The following is a 19823-nucleotide window of genomic DNA, read 5'->3' as shown; positions in this document are numbered from 1 at the left end:
TGACCTCCCTCCAAAGATGGAGCCTGTCTTTTATCAGTGCCCATTAAAGGGGACACGGGTCCTCTCTTTGTACGCATGTGTGTGTACATGTGTGAGTGTGAGTGTGTGTGTGTGAGGCCACATTAATCTCCATGAGTGAGCACTAGCAGGTGTTAACCTATGTCACGACTAATCACCACAGCAACAGACTTGCGACACCTGGACGGGTTGGTGACATCCACCGAACATACACACGCGTACACGCTAACAGGCACGATAAGCTCTAGTCGTATAGGTTCACTGACTCGAATTGGCAGACTTGGATGATTCGATGGTACACGTTCAAGCACGTTCATTCGAGAGATGCTGATTGCACAATTTAATAAGTCAACACACAGACTAGCTAACGGTTAGCCACTGAACAGTTAGTGCTATCCTGAGTCAACACGACCAACTCTACACTCTCATTCGCTGACTCTGATGTCACTCAACAGGCTCGGCCCTGCCTTTTAAAGCACACACATACAAAGTCACAGATAATACAGTGTAAAATGTGAGGATAGCGACCCCAAGTGAAAAAAATAATAATAATAAGACCTGCACCTCACATGCAGGTTTTGTATTGTTATTACAGCAAGAAAACAACCGCTCAGCATCTTCCTCCCGTGTGTCCTGCAGCTAAATACCCTGCTGACGATGATAGCTGGAGACTCCGCCCACTGACACACTACCAGGAAATTGCAACAAAAGGAAAAAACAGCCAGCAGACGGCGACAACAAAAGCAGGATTGTGGATAAAGATAAACAAAAAAAAATGTAAGTAATAATGTAATGTAAGTAAATATATGGTCACTACTGTGGGTTTTTGTCTCTCGCTGCGGGTTGTGGAACATAACCCTCGCGATAAACGAGGAACTACTGTATTGTTGTTTTTTTTACTCGCGTTGGCAAACTCACCGGATACACAGCAACCTCGGATGATCTGGTTGTGTCAGTTCACTGATTCTAGTTAGCGACTGGTGTGATTTGTTTATATTGGTTCACTGACTCAAGTTAACTGCAGACTTAACATGATTCAGATCGGTTCTCTGACTTGGGTCAACCATGCACTGGAATTGCTGGACTTGCTGGAAGCGCAGCAGACTTACTTGATTCAGTTGTATCGGTTTCCCGATTTGAGTCAGTCGGTTCGCCAGAAACACGGGAGACTCGGGTGATTCAGTTCTGTCGAAGGACTGACTCGAGTTAGCGACTCATCTGATTCAGTTCTATCGGTACCGTACACAAACTCGGATGATTCATTTGCACAGACTTTAGTACACCGCAGCCTTGGATGACTTAGTTGTACCGGTTTACCGAGTCAAGTTAGCTTCAGACTTGGACAATTCAGTTGTATCGATTCAATGACTCAGTTCGGACTGACCGGAAAAACGGCAAACTCATGTGATTCAATTCATATAGAAATCAACGTCTTAAAGTAGCGAAGGGGACCTGCAAATTTGCTCCCTGTTACCATACCAAGTCAAATAGAGACTGGTCTTACCGATACCAATATCGACATTTCCGTATCGATCTTAAAGTCTGAATTGCTTCTTTCTTGTGCGGTTTCCAGCCAGATGAAAATTTGTTTAAAAAACTAAGTCAACATTTGGCGAGGATATGGACACTTTTGGGCTGTAGTGATTGTATAGGGACATAATCAAAACAGCTAAATGAGAGCCTTATTGTTCACAATAGACAACATCCATTCCTGAGCACAAAATATAATTTTCAATGCTGCCTTAATTCCTTTGCAGGAAATGCTCCAGGAGCACATTGCCATGGAATGTGGGTTTCCCAAAAGGCCATACTTCACTGCAATGAGGTAAAAGGGGGCATAGGGGTATATGGGGCCCGTTTTGACTGCCACACGCTGGGATTGCCAGGGGTCACTGCCCCTGGAGAGCCGGACCCTTAGGCCCCAGACTCTCGATAAATGATTTGGAGGTGGAAATGTCAGAGTTTGTCTTGCCCCCACCCACCCCCCCTACCCCAGCGTCCTTTGGGACTGTGGGGACATAAGGAACCACGATTTCCCCCAAATAATTGTCTACTTGGACAAATACACGTGACATAAATATTGTTATTGTTTACATGGCATCTGTGAAGCTGATGTTTAGAGATAGTCTAGAAATGGAATTGATGGAAAGTGTGACAAAAATTGTTTGATTATTTTTAATTTAATTTCACTGTGTCATTAGTGTATGTTGTATGTTTTTATAAAATAACCATATTCTGGTGCGACTGACTGGCGACCAGTTCAGGGTGTAGTCCGCCTTTCGCCCGAAGTCAACTGGGATAGGCTCCAGCGCCACGTGACCCTAACCAGGATAAGCGGTGTTGAAAATGGATGGATGGAACCATTTTCTGGACTGCTATTTTTCCATTCCATTCCAAAAATTTTTTTTTTTTGGGGGGAACCGGCAGACTGGAATGGATTAATGGCATTTCCATTCTTTTAAATGGGAAAAGTTGCTTTGAGATGCAGTCGAGTAAAGAAACGACCCTGTTTACTTGATAAGGAAAGATGGATGGAATAGGGAAATAAACGTTATAAGATCAGTAGGGGGGAGCAAAGGGGGGGCGATGTAATGCTGGCGGGTTGCCCCCCCCACGCCCCCACCCTTGACAACCTCCCCTCTTGGACAGCTGTCATCTTTCTAATCATTTCTTTATTTTGCAGGAAGAGCTTGTCGCCAGGGGAAACGCGCCACTTCCGGCCAGTCGAGGGGGGGAAACCCGACGCCGGGACCCGCAACGTCTGCAGCCGACATCACAAGGGAACGACGACGCCTTTCATCCCGCCTGTGTTTCTTTGCTTTCTTTCGCCCTCTATGCACACAGTCATCAGTATCAGCACCCCCCCCCCCCCCCCCCCCCCCCCCACCAGTACTCGTCCTCAGGGGGTGTAACTTGACTTCTCAGTAGTAATAGTTTGCCTTTGACATCTAAATGATTATTTAGGGTTTCATTTTGGAAGGCGTAAGAGTTTGCTGACGCTTGGATAAGATCTAATTAACCCAAATGGGCTCACTGCTTTACACAGTCCACAGCGGCGATGTTTGAATGTTGTCGATGTCCATTGTCGCCATATTTTTTTAGTTGACTCATAAACATTCATTCATTCATTCATATTCCGTTCCGCTTCTCCTCACTAGGATCGCAGGCGTGCTGGAGCCTATCCCAGCTAGCATCGGGCAGGAGGCGGGGTACACCCTGAACTGGTTGCCAGCCAATCGCAGGGCACATATAAACAAACAACCATTCGAACTCACATTCACACCTACGGGCAATTTAGAGTCGTCAATTAACCTACCCTGCATGTTTTTAGGATATGGGAGGAAACCGGAGTGCCCGGAGAAAATCCACGCAGGCACGGGGAGAACATGCAACAGGCTAGGCCGGGATTTGAACCCCGGTCCTCAGAACTGTGAGGCGGATGTGCTATTCACTTTGTCACCGTGTTGCCGACTCATAAACAAATTCAATATATTTTATTGTGCTTTTCATTTTCTATTTTTGCGTATGATCATTAGAAAGTTTTGGAAAAAATCAAAGATTTCATTGGACAGTGACTGTGCAAAGTAGAAAAGTAGCATTTATACATTTTGTAATTTGGGCAAGACCATTTTATCACCATAAAAGAAATTCCACATCTTTTCAATTATTGTATTTTTTTTTTCATTTGAGTAATTCAGAATTGAATGTTCAAAAAGATATTGTAATTGGTGGCATACTGCCATATTTTGAAGACTACTTAAAAAAGTGATTTTTTTCTGCTAATATATTTTTTTTAAATACAAATTACAAGCTCCAACCATGTTAAAATAATAACGACAACAATAATAATAATATCCAATGTATACGCTTTTTTTTTTTTTTTTTTTTTTTTTTTTTTACAAATTGATTTTATAAACATTATATGCTCTGACCATGTTCAAATTATGTCAAAATAGTATAGTGTTTTGTGGCAGAATCTAACTTTTATCTTTTGCACCACATGGGAAGAATTATAATTTGTTTAATTACAAATACATTTTATGTAAATGATATGCTCCAACCATGTTAAAAATACTGCCAAAATATTTGCTTTCACTTCTACTTTTTGGCTTTATTTTTTTGGGGTGATAAACTGCATTTTCCTTTGACCCCCACTAAATTCATGTTAGAAAATGATTGTGTGTTTTGTGACCGTAGTAATATAGTATGTCTGCTCCATCCCAAACCTCGAGAAGGCCTTGAAGAGAAAAACACCCCCCTGTCCGCCATCCCGGCAGTCCGGCATAATCAAGCCCAACCTCCCAATCACAAAACCCAAGTGGAGCGCAACTTTACAGCTATGACCCCCCCCAGACCTCCCCCACCCGCCCCACCGCCCCGGACCGCTCAACCATTGCCCACCCATTCATGCTGATTGTTCCAGTTATGGAAATAGTGGTGAGTGTAAACACGTCATTATTGCAAGCCATGAGAGTCTTCGGCGCGTGGAGTCGACAATTGATAATGACATCACAAAGCGTTATATGAAAACGTAGCGTACTCTGATGGAGTAATAGATGCATGAGTGTCCCAAAAACATGCAGCATGTTTGAAATGTAAACATTTTCAGAGACTGATTGACCAAACCACAGGACCGTTACCTGTCAGGTCTCAGCAGCACTTACGACCTTGATGAGATGTGTGTGTGTGTGTGTGTGTGTGTGTGTGCGTGTGTGTGATTAAGTATGATTGAACCGGGGGCCTCCTACAAACACCCCCCCCCCCAGAGAAAAGTCCTCTCTGGTTAAGATCAGAGGCAGTCAACTCAACTCAGAAGTGACAACGTCGTCGTGTAATCGAAATTATTGTCCATCTATGTTCTCGCTGATAAATCTTAGGCCCCCCCCCCCACCAAAAAAAAACAAAAAAACGACAACTATAACATTATATTTTATAGAAACATAGCGTAAGAACATAATTAAATCAAAGGCAAAGAATTAAAAAGTTTGTGCATCAAGATTTAACGCGTCAATTCAAATCATTCTGCTGCTCCTTCTAGTGTGCCCGCCTTGTCCATCAGGGGGCAGTATAATACAGACATGCAGACACAACGAAGAAGAATACCTCTATTGTGTTTTCACTGTAGCACTTACAAACTATATTTATAATTTCTAATATACCTGTGCCGGAAAAAGCGAAGCGTGGAGAGTCTCTGTCGCGGAAATGGACGTAGACAGCCAATGGATGGGTGGTTATTTATGGATTGATTTATTTTCGCAATTGCCCGGTTCATTTATGCGTGGCCGCATCGCTGGCTGTGCGATGGGCCGAGGGGGATTACAAAAATGATTAGCGTCGGTGTGCGTTCTGTGCTGTTAGCGTGGCACCATTGTGTTGTGAATCCCCAGGTGATTGACAGCGGGGGGATAAGATGGATACCGGCCACGGATACACCAGCTGTGTCATTCGCAATTGGCAGCTGTGTGATGGCCGATATTAAATCTGGGCTTTACTTTTTGGCCGTTCAAATTATTGTGTGTGGTGGGGGATTCCCCGCATCCCCCCCGGATCTTGTGTCGCATTCTGTCGCAGCGGCTCTGCACTCTGACAAGTCAACACCCACACCGAGACCCTCCACTCCTCCCACTGAAGGCTAAACCCATATACATCTACTGTCGATATACTGTATATAGTTACATATATACTTTATATATTGATAGATAGATAGATGGATGGATAGATGTTGTGACCTCCAAACTTCGCCGCCCAAAATGTTTTCACCCCCAAGCTGAAAATATATTTGTGACCCCCGTTTTCAGTTTGTCAAAGGTGTGTATTTTTGGTGGGCTGCAGACTTGTTTTATTATATTTTTTCTACCACTTACTTGACTTAAGTTTCCCCCACCCCACTGCAGACAATGTTTTTGTGTCATGTGCTTGTGGACAAAATATGCCATTGATGTTGCCTTTTGGCTTCACCTTTCTCGTGTTGATGTTGAGAATCTGTGTGTTTGTGTTGGGTGTGGATGATTCCCAAGGGTGCTTCAAACAATTTGGCCGATGACCTCATCCAGTGTACGTGCTTGTCAATTTCAACAAGTGTGAAATATGCTTACGCAGCACTTTAGTTTTTTTTTTTTGGTAGAGTGGATGGAAACACTATAGTTTCTCACTTAGTTCAGTAGTGTGGGAGCAGATGGCTCCAGCGCATGCTGGGTAAAACAGTTGTCATATACCAAAGCTGTGATGTACGCTTATCTAAACAAATTCAATTCACATGAAAAAGTGGCACCCCAAAATGTTTCACCCCAAAAAATGTTGACGAACCCAAAATTTCACTGAAAATTTTGTGACCAACATTTTGTGCATTTTCAAAGAGGCAAAGTCAGAATCAGAATCAGAATCATCTTTATTTGCCAAACATCTGCGATCCCCAACATTTTGTAACCCCTTGACATTTTGCACCTCCAAAATGTGATCCACGAAAATGTGTGACCCCTCCCAAATTATTTTGTGACCTCCAACATTTTGCAAACTCCAAAATTGCACACCTTCAATATATTGTCCATCCATCCATTTTCAACACCGCTTATCCTGGTTAGGGTCGCGGGACGCTGGAGCCTATCCCAGCTAACGTCGGGCAAAAGGCGGACTACACCCTGAACTGGTCGCCAGTCAGTCGCAGGGCACATATAGACACGGACAACCATTCGCACTCACATTCACACCGTCACTGAGTGGGAACTGAACCCACGCTGCCTGCACCAAAGTCAGTCGAGTGTACCACTACACCATCAGTGACTCAATATATTGTGACACCCCAAAATGTTGCAGCCCCCGGAACATTTTACTGTGCCCACAAAAGTGTGACAACTCAAAATTTTGCCCATCCAAAATCATTTTGTGAGCAACATTTTGGGGAACTCAAGATGTCAAAATTCTAGATTTTAAAACTGCATAACGACATTTTGGGGAACTTAACTGCATAACTTCACACAAGCATTTATTCTAAAAATATATGTTGACAGTAAAACAACGCATCTGCCTTTACTTGCTTAGTGTTGCTTTTAATGTCTTTTCATGCTGTGTGCTGGCGCATCCAATGTAATCGTGCTTTAAAGATTTTGGGGTTTATTTCTCCTTTAAATCTTGTGAGCCCCCAAAAATGTTGCACCCAGGGGCGACTGTCTTTCTAATACCACCCCCAACCTAACACACCACATGCTTACACGTATCCATTGTGCAGACTCCCAAAGGTAGCGTGCAGCCACATTAAAAGGTGAGCATTGTTATTGTGCCCGGGGTCCTGCTAGACTCATCACTTATCCTCTATCGGCCTCCAGGATGTCTGCCGCCCGGCCCGTTTGTTTTACGGGCGGAGGGGGGGGGGCACGGGGAGCGGGCAACACTAAAGTAGAAACACATCTTTCATGTCTAAATAAATCTGACAAAGAGATGCTTTATGAAGCCTCACTGTCAGGTTGTCCCGCAGGCAAAGTGGCCGGAACGTTTAATCCGATCGGCAACCGTCTTAGCAGATGCTCCACTTGGCTGGAAGTTCCGCACCCACTCGCGCTCCACTGTTATATCACCATGTCCTGTTATTCTTTATGGCTTCCATAGGCACTGAAGAGGAGAGGAGTTATTTTCTTTTCATTACTCTGCTCTCGTGGGACAACTCGGACCGAGCGCCCGCCCCCCTCGCTTTAGCTCCACAAATTCTTTTCAATTAATGGCCTTATCCCGGCAGATGCTGGAAACATTAGGCTGATGGGACGGGCGCCCCTGCAGGCTGTAAATCTACAGAACTGCGATACTCCAATATGGCAATCGTTGTCTTATTGCGTCCTCCGCGGTCCCAAAACGGCAGCGGTAGAGCATTGGGAGCGTGAATAATTTATCCCGAAACCCTATCACTGTGTTTGTATCAGTTTCCATCATAAAGCGGGATGAGAGCTGGGGATGGCGGGAGACATGGGATGGGGGTGGGGGCATCAACCAGCGTGACCGTACAGTAGAGGGTCAAAGACGTGCACGTAAATCGACTGTCAACTGTGCAAGAGAGCCAAAAGCAAACGCTGACCATGACTAATAAGGCCAAATACTTTTAAAACATTCAATGGTGGTGTCGTCATCATCTCGAAATTTGAACAAGCAAGAGGCCAAAGACGACAAAACACAACAAACGCAGCCAATCACTTGTGATACCACAATTATTTTTGATGGATACAAGTTGTGACTTCCCAAAATTTTCCACCCTAAAATGTTGTGCCACTAAAATATTGCCCTCAAACTCCCAAAATTTCAGGAACCTAAAATATACGCATCATCCCAAATTATTTTGGAACCCGCAACATTTTGGGGCTCCCAAAAATGTTTTCTGACCGCAAACATTTTGTGACATCATGAAACTTTTCAACCATCCAAATTTTGTGCCTCCGTCCCCTCAAATGTGACTATCAAATATTGGGTTACATTAAAGCCGGGGTCCCCAACCACCGGGCCTCGCAAATAAAAAATATAAATAAAAACGTGTAAAAATTCTGTAACCCAACCATCAAGTCTGCCCTGTCGCCGATTAGCTTCTGGAATGTCCATTAGTGATTTATTGTGGAGACTCCTTAATTTATCAAGCACAATTGTTACCTATCACTTACCGCCTTGAAGATGTGTAAAAATACATTTTCCTGCCAGACCCAGCTGTGCGTCAGCTCAAAATCTCAAGCCGTCACTCCCACTGAGACCAGCGGATTTGGATTTGAAGGCCTGCTCCCGCCAGGCTATGTGCGCCTGAAGCCCAGCCCAAAAACCTCCCCCGGTTCCATCGGTGGGACTGAGCGAACGTCTACTTGTCAGGCTGCTCTTTTAAGTGGGACATGGGAGAAAAGCCCAGACTGAGTAAAAAAAAAAAAAAAAAAAAAAACACTTTCAAAACACTTTTGCACGTTCTACCTGCTGAAGGTGTTTTCACTTATCAAGTAGCATCCAGGGAGAGGAACTGTATCGCTTTCCTATAAAAACCTTCATGACACTTTTATATTTTAAAAGGGAATTCAGTTTGATGCGAGCAGTCGCTCTAAAAAAAACACGAACAAAAACCTCACCTTAAAATGGAAACAATGTGTTTAGTTTCTAATAACCAGTTTCTGAAAGAATCAGAATCAGAGTCAGAAAAAAAACAACTGACACAACACAGCAGTCTTACACAACAGCCTTACACAGGTAATTGCAACGGTGGTCTTTAACAGTATAACCAGTATACATACTACGGAGCTTATTTGCTAACCTGGCCGAGTGACTGCAAACCAGAAACCTGGAAACAGGATCACTATTGTTGGAGGTCATGTATTGTGGTGTAAAACACTGGAAAGTGAAACACAACCTGATGTAGTTTGTTGTCAAGACCTGGCTAGAATTACACATAACAAGTGAGGGCGGGCTAGGGCCGATTTTGTAATGAAACTGGGCCTGATTTGAAATGAAGGTCAAGTGCTGAATTGCATCTGATTTGATTTAGTTTTATATTTTACCTTTAGAAAAGTGTTGTGGGATTTATGATTCCAGAGATAGAGGTGTGCCAACTCTTTTGTTTGGTAAAGGCTGTCAAATCAATGTAGCTATATGCTATAAGGTGTACCCTCAAATTTTTACCCACACACCAAAATTTTGCACCAAGGGGCTAGTACGTTTTGAGCCACCGCCATCGTGTTGTTGTTAAGGTTTCGTCTTGCAACTGCAAGCAAGGTACTAAAAAATAGTTTGAACATGGGTTGCCCACCGCCTGTTCTAGTGTATTGGCGTGACAGTTGTGACCGCCCCGCTGATCCTGTGCTTGACCCACAACTGGACCTTCTGTGGCAGGTAGCTGTTGACTTCCCGCAGCGTGTGAGTTACTTGGTTCATATCGCTCTTGAGTTTGGCCAGCTCCCGCCGTTGTTCATTGACTATCTTGATGAGCTCGCTTCGGGGCTTCTCGATCTTCTCAATGTGCCGCAGCATGTGCAGCTCCTTCTGCTTGAGCTGCTTGCGAAGGTTGTGGATGGTTGTGTCGTAGCGGTCGAACCTTGACTTCTGCGATTCCACAGCTTGGAACACCAGCTCGGCCGTTTGCGACAAATGCGAGTCCTTGTCGTCGGCGAACAGTTTTGCTTTGATGCGGATGATCTCCTTGATGAATTTCTTGGGGTCATTGACCAGCGACATGGACGTCTCGATGTCCAGGCTGATGTTCCGGATGAAGGTAGACTTGGCGGATACATGAGATTCCAGCTTCTGAATGCTGGCCTGTTGACTCTTCATCCGGTGGTCCAGGAACTTGATCCTGTCCAACAGGTCGTTGTGCTTCCGCAGTACCAAACCCGAATGTTTTTTGGTGAACAGGTGAGCCTTCTGCTCGATTTCGTACTTGTTCCACATGGACTCCATCTCCTTCTCCAGGCGGGTCACGCGCTCATTCAACGTGGCCGTGCGCTTCTGCTCCCTCTGCAGCTTCTCCGTCAACGCCTCGATCTGGATCAGCAGGTCGGCGTTTTCCACCCGCTTTTTCTCCAATTCTAGGGTCTTGCTTTTGAGCCTTTCTCTCAGGGCTTCGTTCTCTTTGACCTTTTCCTCTGTGGTCGTCGACAAGGTCTCCACTCGGTCCGTCAGCACCTTGTTCTTCATCTTTGCCGTCCTCAGGTCCACCTGGTAGTCAAACTCGATCTTGGCCGTCATTTTTCGGTGCGCTTCACGATCCTTTTCGTACCGCTGCACTGCACGTTTAAGTTCCTGCTTCAGCGTGCTGTTTTCATCTTTGATGTCCTGGACGCGTTTCTCCATGTTTTCCATCTCGATGCGTTGCGCGTCCGTCTTCGCCTGCAGTGCCCGTTCTTTATCGCGGAAACTGTTATGGATTTTGTCCTCCGTCTTCTTGACGTTTTCCTTGTGCTGCTCGGCCTGTACTGCCAGTCTCCGCTCCAAGTTCCCCTCAACCTCCTCCAGATCGCTGATCCTCTTCTTCATCTTGACCTCAAGTGCCTTCAGGTCACTCACTTGGTTCTCCAGGAGATTCCTCTTCTGTGTCAGCAGGAATATTTTAGCTTCGTAGATTTTCTGCTGTGAGAGTAATTCCACGTTCTCCTTGTTGATCGTGTCCAGTTTCTCCTCGAGGGCCTGGTGCTTGGCTTGCGTTGCCTCTACTTTTTGATTGCGCACCTGGATGTCGCTTGCCCAGAGGTTGTTGAATTCACCAGCTTTCTCCATCAGCTTCCTGTTCTTCCACTTGAGGATGCAGTCGGACTCTGTGCTTGAGGTCGCCATTGTTTGTATTGGACTCCTTAATCACAAATACAGAATGAAAAGAGCAATGTGTTGGGGAAACCCTCTCCAAGTCCAACACTAGTGACTTGTACTATCAAAGACGCAAAGGCATCAAAGACGTGCATGATGTCACAGAAATTAGCACTGTGCCATCAACATCCTTGAATTGCCCTGAATGTCTTCCGTGACTTTGACGCTGCTCAAGTAACTGAGGACAACAAGCTTTGCCAAACGCTTATTGGACTTGAAGCTCGATTCCTTTTTTGACAGACTTGTCTGCTCTTGTAAGCATTGTCTGTAGGTGTCAGAAGTCCAGGGAACTCCGACTGTCTGGTCACCCAAAGTGGGATAGTTAGTGGATGGATCATTTGGGAGGGATATCATGACTAGTGGGGGGTGCTGCTATGATTGACAAGTGAGGCCATCCAATGATTGTGTAAGCAGAGACTGTATATGTCAAGTGGGTAATCACAGGGAGATTCAAGTGTCTGATCATCTTAAGTGGGATCATCGTGGACGTTGGATGGCTCTTCTGGGAGAAAAACTGAATTTTTTATAAAACTGAACCAAACACCTTGGTGGAAACGAAGCTTGACAAATTTGTTTGATTTGGTCCAAACTTTAATTTACTTAAAGCCAAAGTTGTTATGTGTGTGTGTGTGTGCTTAACGCTGATATGTAGTACCTGCATGAAGCTTTGAAACGGCATACTAGGTACTAGGTATTCACTATTTACCAGCAACTACGATACTAAATTTAATTTAGTCATGTTATTGCATTCTTCTTCCATTCTTTTCAGTCATACCTCATTTTGTAGTTAATTTTTCATATTTTGTTTTACTTTATTCCATTATTATTATTTTACAAAAACTGTACAGATTCGATTCAATTTAATGAACCCTCCTGTTGAATTGATCTTGGTTTAGGAAACTCTGGCACTGACATGATCTTAGAATTAGGAAAGCCTGCAGCAACATATTCCATCCATCCATCCATCCATTTTCTACCGCTTATCCGAAGTTGGGTCGCGGGGGCAGTAGCTTTAGCAGGGACGCCCAGACTTCCCTCCTCCCAGCCACTTCATCCATCTCTTCCGGGGGGATTCCAAGGCGTTCCCAGGCCAGCCGAAGGATGTAGTCTCTCCAGCGTGTCCTGGGTCGTCCCCGGGGTCTCCTCCCGGTGGGATGTGCCCAGAACACCTCACCGGGGAGGCGTCCGGGAGGCATCCGAATCAGATGGCCCAGCCACCTCATCTGACTCCTCTCGATGTGAAGGAGCAGCGGCTCTACCCTGAGATCCTCCCGGATGACCGAGCTTCTCACCCTATCTCTAAGGGAGAGCCCGGACACCCTGCATTGGAGACTCAAGTTGACCGCTTGTATCCGGGATCTTGTTCTTTTGGTCACGATCCACACCTAGTGACCATAGGTGAGGGTAGGAATGTAGATTGACCGGTAAATCGAGAGCTTCGCCTTAGCTCCTTCTTTACCGTAACGGATCGATACAAAGTCTGCAGAACTGCAGACGCTGCACCGATCCGCCTGTCGATCTCCCGTTACATTCTTCCCTCACTTGTGAACAAGACCCCAAGATACTTGAACTTCTCCACTTGGGGCAGGATCTCATCCCCGACCTGGAGAGGGCACGCCACCCTTTTCGGACTCAGGACCATGGTCTCAGATTTGGAGGTGCTGAGTCTCATCCCAGCCGCTTCACACTTGGCTGCGAACTGCTCCAGTGAGAGTTGGAGGTCACGGCTTGATGAAGCCAACAGAACCACATCATCTGCAAAAAGCAGAGATGCAATACTGAGGCCACCAAACCGGACCCCCTCTACGCCTCGGCTGCGCCTAGAAATTCTGTCCATAAAAGTTATGAACAGAATTGGTGACAAAGGGCAGCCTTGGCGGAGTCCAACCCTCACCGGAAACGAGTCCGACTTACTGCCGGATATGCGGACCAAGCTCTGACACCGGTCGTAGAGGGACCGAACAGCCCGTATCAGGGGGTTCGGTACCCCATACTCCTGAAGCACCCTCCACAGGACCCCCCGAGGGACACGGTCGAACCCCTTCTCTGAGTCCACAAAACACATGTAGACTGGTTAGGCGAACTCCCATGCACCCCCGAGGACCCTGCCAAGGGTGTAGAGCTGGTCCACTGTTCCACGGCCAGGACGAAAACCACACTGCTCCTCCTCCTGAGACGCCGGATGGTGGACCAGAAGTCTGGAAGTCTTTCTCTATGGCCTCACCGAACTCCTCCCATACCCCGTGTTTTTGCTTCAGCAACCACAAAAGCTGCATTCCGCTTGGCCAGCCGGTACCCATCACCTGCCTCAGGAGTCCTACAGGCCAAAAAGGCCCGATAGGACTCCTTCTTCAGCTTGACAGCATCCCTCACCGTTGGTGTCCACCAACGGATTCGGGGATTGCCGCCACGACAGGCACCAACCACCTTACGGCCACAACTCCGGTCGGCTGCCTCAGCAATGGAGGCGCGGAACATGGTCCACTCGGACTCGATGTCCCCCGCCTCCCCCGGAACATGAGCAAAGTTCTGTCTGACAGGGGATTCCACCAGACGTTCCCACAGACCCTCACAATACGTTTGGGCCTGCCGCGTCGGACCGGCATCTTCCCCCACCATCGGAGCCAACTCACCACCAGGTGGTGATCAGTTGACAGCTCCGCCCCTCTGTTCACCCGAGTGTCCAAGACATGTGGCCGCAAGTCCGATCACACGACCACAAAGTCGATCATCGAACTGCGACCTAGGGTGTCCTGGTGCCAAATGCACGTGTGACCACGCTTATGCTTGAACATGATGTTCGTTATGGACAATCCGTGATGAGCACAGAAGTCCAATAACAGAACACCGCTCGGGTCCTGATTGGGGGGCCGTTCCTCCCAATCACGCCCTTCCAGTTCTCACTGTCATTGCCCACGTGAGCATAGAAGTCCCCCAGCAGAACGATGGAGTCCCCAGCGGGAGCACTCTCCAGCACACCCTCCAAGGACTCCAAAAAGGGTGGGTACTCTGAACTGCTGTTTGGTGAATAGGCACAAACAACAGTCAGGATCCGTCCCCCCACCCAAAGGCGGAGGAAGGCTACCCTCTCGTCCACCGGGGTGAACCCCAACGTACAGGCCCCGAGCCGGGGAGCAATAAGTATACCCACACCTGTTCAGCGCCTCTCACCGTGGGCAACTCCAGAGTGGAAGAGCGTCCAACCCCTCTCGAGAGGACTTGTACCAGAGCCCAAGCTGTGCGTGGAGGCGAGTCCGACTATATCTAGTCGGAACTTCTCGACCTCACACACCAGCTCGGGCTCCTTCCCTGCCAGAAAGGTGACGTTCCACGTCCCTAGAGCCAGCTTCTGTAGCCGGGGATCGGATCGCCAAGGTCCCCGCCTTCGGCCACCGCCCAGCTCGCACTGCACCCGACCCCTATGGCCCATCTCACAGGTGGTGTGCCCATGGGAAGGGGGACCCACGTTACCCTTTCGGGCTGTGCCCGGCCGGGCCCCATGGGTGCAGGCCCGGCCACCAGGCGCTCGCCTTCGAGCCCCACCTCCAGGCTTGGCTTCAGAGGGGGGGCCCCGGTGACCCGCGTCCGGGCAAGGGAAACCTCTATCCAGTTATTGTATTCGTCATAGGGATTTTTGGAGCCGTGCTTTGTCTGGTCCCTCACCTAGGACCTGTTTGCCATGGGTGACCCTGCCAGGGGCATAAAGCCCCAGACAACTTAGCTCCGAGGATCATTGGGACACACAAACCCCTCCACCACGATAAGGTGACGGCTCAAGAAGGGGGCAACATAGTCAAATGAGGGAAATTCCGTGACAATATCTTAGAATGAGGAAAATCTAGCAGTAACGTGATCTTGGCTTTAGGAAAATCCAGCAACAATATGATCTTAAAATAAAAAAAATTAAATACCAGCACTCAATTAACTGTAAAAAAAAAAAAAGTAATAAGTGTAATCGACTATGAATATTGATGGAAAATGGTGATTAATATATTTAATAATTAGATATAAACAGTATTTCTTGAGGTATTTTTTTTTTCTGACACTTTTGGGCTAATATGTTTAATTGATATATTGCTATTCCTGAGAAACGAACAAAAATATTCAATTTAAAAGACAGTGTCAACATCAATTTCATGGATGATATCAGTAAACCCGGACAAGTTTCTAGGGTTAGTGCACACCCAGCTCTATATGAACAAGGCCTGACATCAACGTATTGAGTCGACGAAGGAGTCAGAAATGATCTCACACGCTGGCCGAGTCTCGCAGCTTTGTAATGAAGCCATCTTGTGATGTAACAGCGATGTGTACTCTGGCCTCAGCCTATGATGTCGCCCGATGACTGGCTGTCAATTAAAGATCCGCTGGCTCACGATGGCGCATTGTATGCTGGCAACTCGCATTTTTCTATCACTTTGTAAATTGGTGACAAAGGTGGCAGAAGTTAATGGTTCAACCCAGGCAATGCTATTAGAGTTTAGCTTCCTCAGATTCAAGGATTCACCAACTGGGTAGTCAGAGATCCATTTAGGATGAACCTCTCCTTTAAAAAACCGCAAAAGAAAACGGTGATCTGCCACCAAGGCTTCCTGTACAACATAAGGGTGCCACGCGACGAATCCGATGTCAATCCGGTCGTGCTCACCATTCCAGAGCACCAGCGGATACTTACCAATGCCAGGGGTCCCAACGCTATCGAGCGAGAACTGGACGTTCTGAAGAATGTGGCTCATAAGAAACAGGAAGAAATCAACGCCGCCCAGGTTCTGAGGAATCAGATCACGCAGATGGATATGTGCTCCATGAAGCAGGAGGCGGAGACCAAGAAGAATACTGAAAAGCTGGCTTACATGCAGTACCAGCGCCACCGGGAGAAGGCCCAACTGGCCCAGGACACGCAGATCATGAAGCTGGACCGCTGGATCCTCAACAGCAAGATCCAGGCTGAGCGAGACAAGCAGCTGAACTGGAAGAGGCGCTGCGAGGAAGTGGAGCACTCCCGAGAGAAGGCCGAGTTCGACAGGGTGCTCAAGTGCACTAAGATCGCCCTGGCCCAGGAGGACGAGAAGAACAAGAGCCGGCAGGAGGATGGCCGCAAGCACCTGCAGTTCATTAAGGAGCAGGTGAGTAGGATTTCAAAGGGGGGTACATTTTAATTAACTTTCAAAGGAACCGTAGATGGGGAATTTTGGAAATTTCCAAATTGGAAACTTTTCATTGGAATTTAATTAAATTAGACAAGCTCTATTGGCAGTCCCCCTTTTGATTGTTAGTGTAGCTGAATATCATTAATTGTTAAAAATAACAATTACAATTCAAGGTAATTTAAGCAAATGTGTTATTTCAGTAGTGTCTAACTGGTAGCCCTTCGTATTAATTGTTACCCAAGAAGTAGATCTCATTTTCAAAAAAGTTGGTGACTCCTGTTGTAGAAGTACTTTATACGACTATACAGGAGTGGCCGAAGTTCACTTGTAAGTCAAATTTTTCAACTCAAAGCAAAAAAATCAATCGCATAAGTTGCAGCATTCGTAAGTCAGGATACAACTGTACAGTACTTGCACAAATGAGGTCTAGTCATTAGGTTAAAATATACCTGAACTATACTTAAGTTCTCCAATAAGCGCCAACCTTGATAAATTCCTGGTTTATTCCCATAATTTCCCACAAATTCCAATAAATTCCCTTGTAAAGTTTCCAAATTTAAAAAGATTTATGGGATTTTGCAACCCTACAGGTAAGGGAGCGTGAGGAGGAGGCCCTGCTTCGACGTCGGGAGAGGCTCACTGACTTCATTCGCGTCAAAGAGGACTGGAAGGAGAAGGACAAGTGGATGAATGAGCTGAAGGAGGATCGACTGCAGGAACTCCAGACTTCAGGGGTCCCCGAAGAGTACCGCGTCTACGTGACCAAGAAGACCACTGAGGACACCGTCAATCTCATGGATTCCCAGTACCGCACGTACAAGACATACGACATTCTGCCCAGGTGGGTGACGGACGGGACTCGTGCCATGAAAGAACACATCAAGAGTCAGAATGTGGAGAAGAACTTCTGAGGTCTGATTGGGAACCAACCAGCTGGACGAAGAGCACCGGCAGAACAAAGGAAGTGCTCCCATCTCCTGACAACATTCTCTTGGAATTCGACAAATCCGGCACTAACATGATCTTGGAAATAGTAAATTCCGGCAACAACTGGGAACTAGCCGGCACAGATGTAATCTTGGAGTTAGGAAAATCCTGCACCAATGTAATCTTTGAATTAAGAAAATCCAGCACCAATGTGAATTTAAAATTAGGAAAATCCACAACAATATGATTTTGGAATTATCCAACACAATATCAATTTTGGATTAAACTCTGGTACCAATATGATCTTGGAATTTGGAAAATTTGGCACCAATTTGATTTTGGAAATCGGAAAATCTTGGACCTATGCAATCTTGGAATTGTAAAAATCTGGCACCCATGTGAGGTTGGAATTGGCAAAATCCAACACAATGTGAGACTTTTGGAACCCCGTTACTTCAGCCATTGCTAATGTAATACCATTCAAAATGAACAGGATACTTGCTCTGATTTGTCAGAACAGGAACAAATACTATGTACTGTATATGTCACTTTTTTTTTTTTTTTACATTTCTCAGGAAATTGTTGCTTATTAATTATATTAAAGATAAAATAAAGGAATACATATAACATTATGTAGGCCTAGGACTTTTTTGAAGGTCCCGCACAGGGATCCATTCTTGTCTCCCACATATTTGTATTTTAACATACCATACCATTAGCATTTGATTGTATCGCTAGCATTGGTTAGTGGCACCGCACTACACTACTACACTAATCAGTGCCCTAGTCAGGTGTGGCGCGGTGATTGCCGTGTGAACGAGCTTCCCCCAACACCGAATGTCTCGGGTTACGAGGTCGCACATAGAGGATCACGCGGATCTCTCGTTGTCATGGTGCACACACACATACACGTGTACACTTAACATGTACTATACACACGACCCTTAAATCTCTTGGATAAATTGAACACAGTAGACCCTAGAAAAACATCAAACTTATGCTAATGTAAACCTTTGGTGTACTCCACAGTCACAACTTGACTGTGGTGGCCCTCAGGTCTCTTGATGCTCTTGATCATCCAGTGCGGCATGGTTTTCTGTGACGCAGTGTGATGTGGGGAACCGGAAAAAGCTAGGGAAAGCCTCGGTTTCCTGTCCCCCCCCCCCCAAATTCCATGATCCTGTCTGTAGTGCAGGTACACAAAGCCACCCTTCAAAGGTAGGGGTTGGTGGGGTGGAAAATCCAGCCATTGATGATTAACAGATCTGTCCCCCCCGTCGAGACAACCCCCTTCGCTTCCCGAGCCTCCCCCCGGGACTGCCGTGTTTGTTTATGTTTACTAGCAAGACCTTTTACTATTCCTTCCAGTGGTTACATACCTCCTCCACTTTTTCAGATGTATAGTTGCCCCAAAATAGGGTTTACAATGGTTGCTACCAGGGCCATGAATCAGTCAGGAGGGCCTTGACAAAGTCCCTTACAAATCTGCAATGAGAAACCTTGGAGCACCCAAATATGGGCGTCAGACCCAACTTTACATGGGCGTGCTGTTAATTTCCAGCAATTTTATTTAATGTTCAGCCACTTTTACACATTTATGGCTCTTGGAAAAATGTGTTTACAGCTACCAAGGCCTTGGAATAACTAGGAAGGCCCTTTAACCTTCTAAATTGGCAGGGGGGAACCTCCGAGCACCTAGATGTAGCATCAGAGCTCAATTTTGAGGAGCTTTGATTGGACTCACTTTTTGCTGCGGTCCTTTCTCCGACAGTTTTGGCTTTTGGATATTTATGCCAAGTGCTGCTACAGACCCGTGTCAGCCAGGAGGGTGGCCAAAACTTAAAACTAGTCGGACCAGGGACCTCTAAGTGTCCACTAATCAGGCGCAAAGTTACCTCCAAATCAGGTTTAAGGCCATCGCAACCAGGGCCCTGAATCGGCCAGCAGGCCTTGAAACCTTCTGAACCCTCCAGCGGGGACCTTGGAGTACCCAAATAGAGTTATCCGACCAAACATTTGAGGGGCCGGGAAAATTTACCTGCAATTTTTCAATGTTCAGCCACTTTGACATGTCCATAGCTCTCGCAAAACTGCAATTAAAGCTAACATGGCCCTGGATCAGCCAAAAAGACGTTCAAAATCGGCAGTGGTGAATCTCAGAGCACCTAGATATGACATCACATCCCACTTTTGAGGAGCCTTGTTTAGACTCACTTTTTCTGGGGTCCTTTTTGTTATCTAAGGAGGTGGGGCAAACTTTCTCAGGGCTCAGTTCCTAAATTTAATCAGAGCTTAAACTGGTGTTAAGTCACATTTAGGGGATTTTGTCATCTACATATGCCAACGCAAAGGAGATGGGCGCAAATTCCCGGCCAGACCACTTTTCTCCCATCGGCATCCTCTTTTGGTCACAATTTGCCA

General features: G+C 46.3%; 1 protein-coding gene across 1 annotated transcript; it reads right to left on the bottom strand.

Moving 5' to 3' along the window:
* Positions 1 to 9783: 9783 nt before the first annotated feature.
* On the bottom strand, positions 9784 to 11303 carry LOC133470553 (tropomyosin isoforms a/b/d/f-like). The gene has a single exon (XM_061759039.1). The coding sequence runs from the start codon at positions 11293 to 11295 to the stop codon at positions 9784 to 9786; it is 1512 nt and encodes a 503-aa protein (XP_061615023.1). The 5' UTR covers positions 11296 to 11303.
* Between the last annotated feature and the right edge of the window lie 8520 nt (positions 11304 to 19823).

The sequence above is a fragment of the Phyllopteryx taeniolatus genome, chromosome 20, assembly GCF_024500385.1.
Source record: "Phyllopteryx taeniolatus isolate TA_2022b chromosome 20, UOR_Ptae_1.2, whole genome shotgun sequence".
NCBI classification, from domain to species: Eukaryota; Metazoa; Chordata; class Actinopteri; order Syngnathiformes; family Syngnathidae; genus Phyllopteryx; species Phyllopteryx taeniolatus.
Note: the sequence above shows the minus strand (reverse complement) of the source record. Positions and strands in the feature narration are given on the sequence as shown.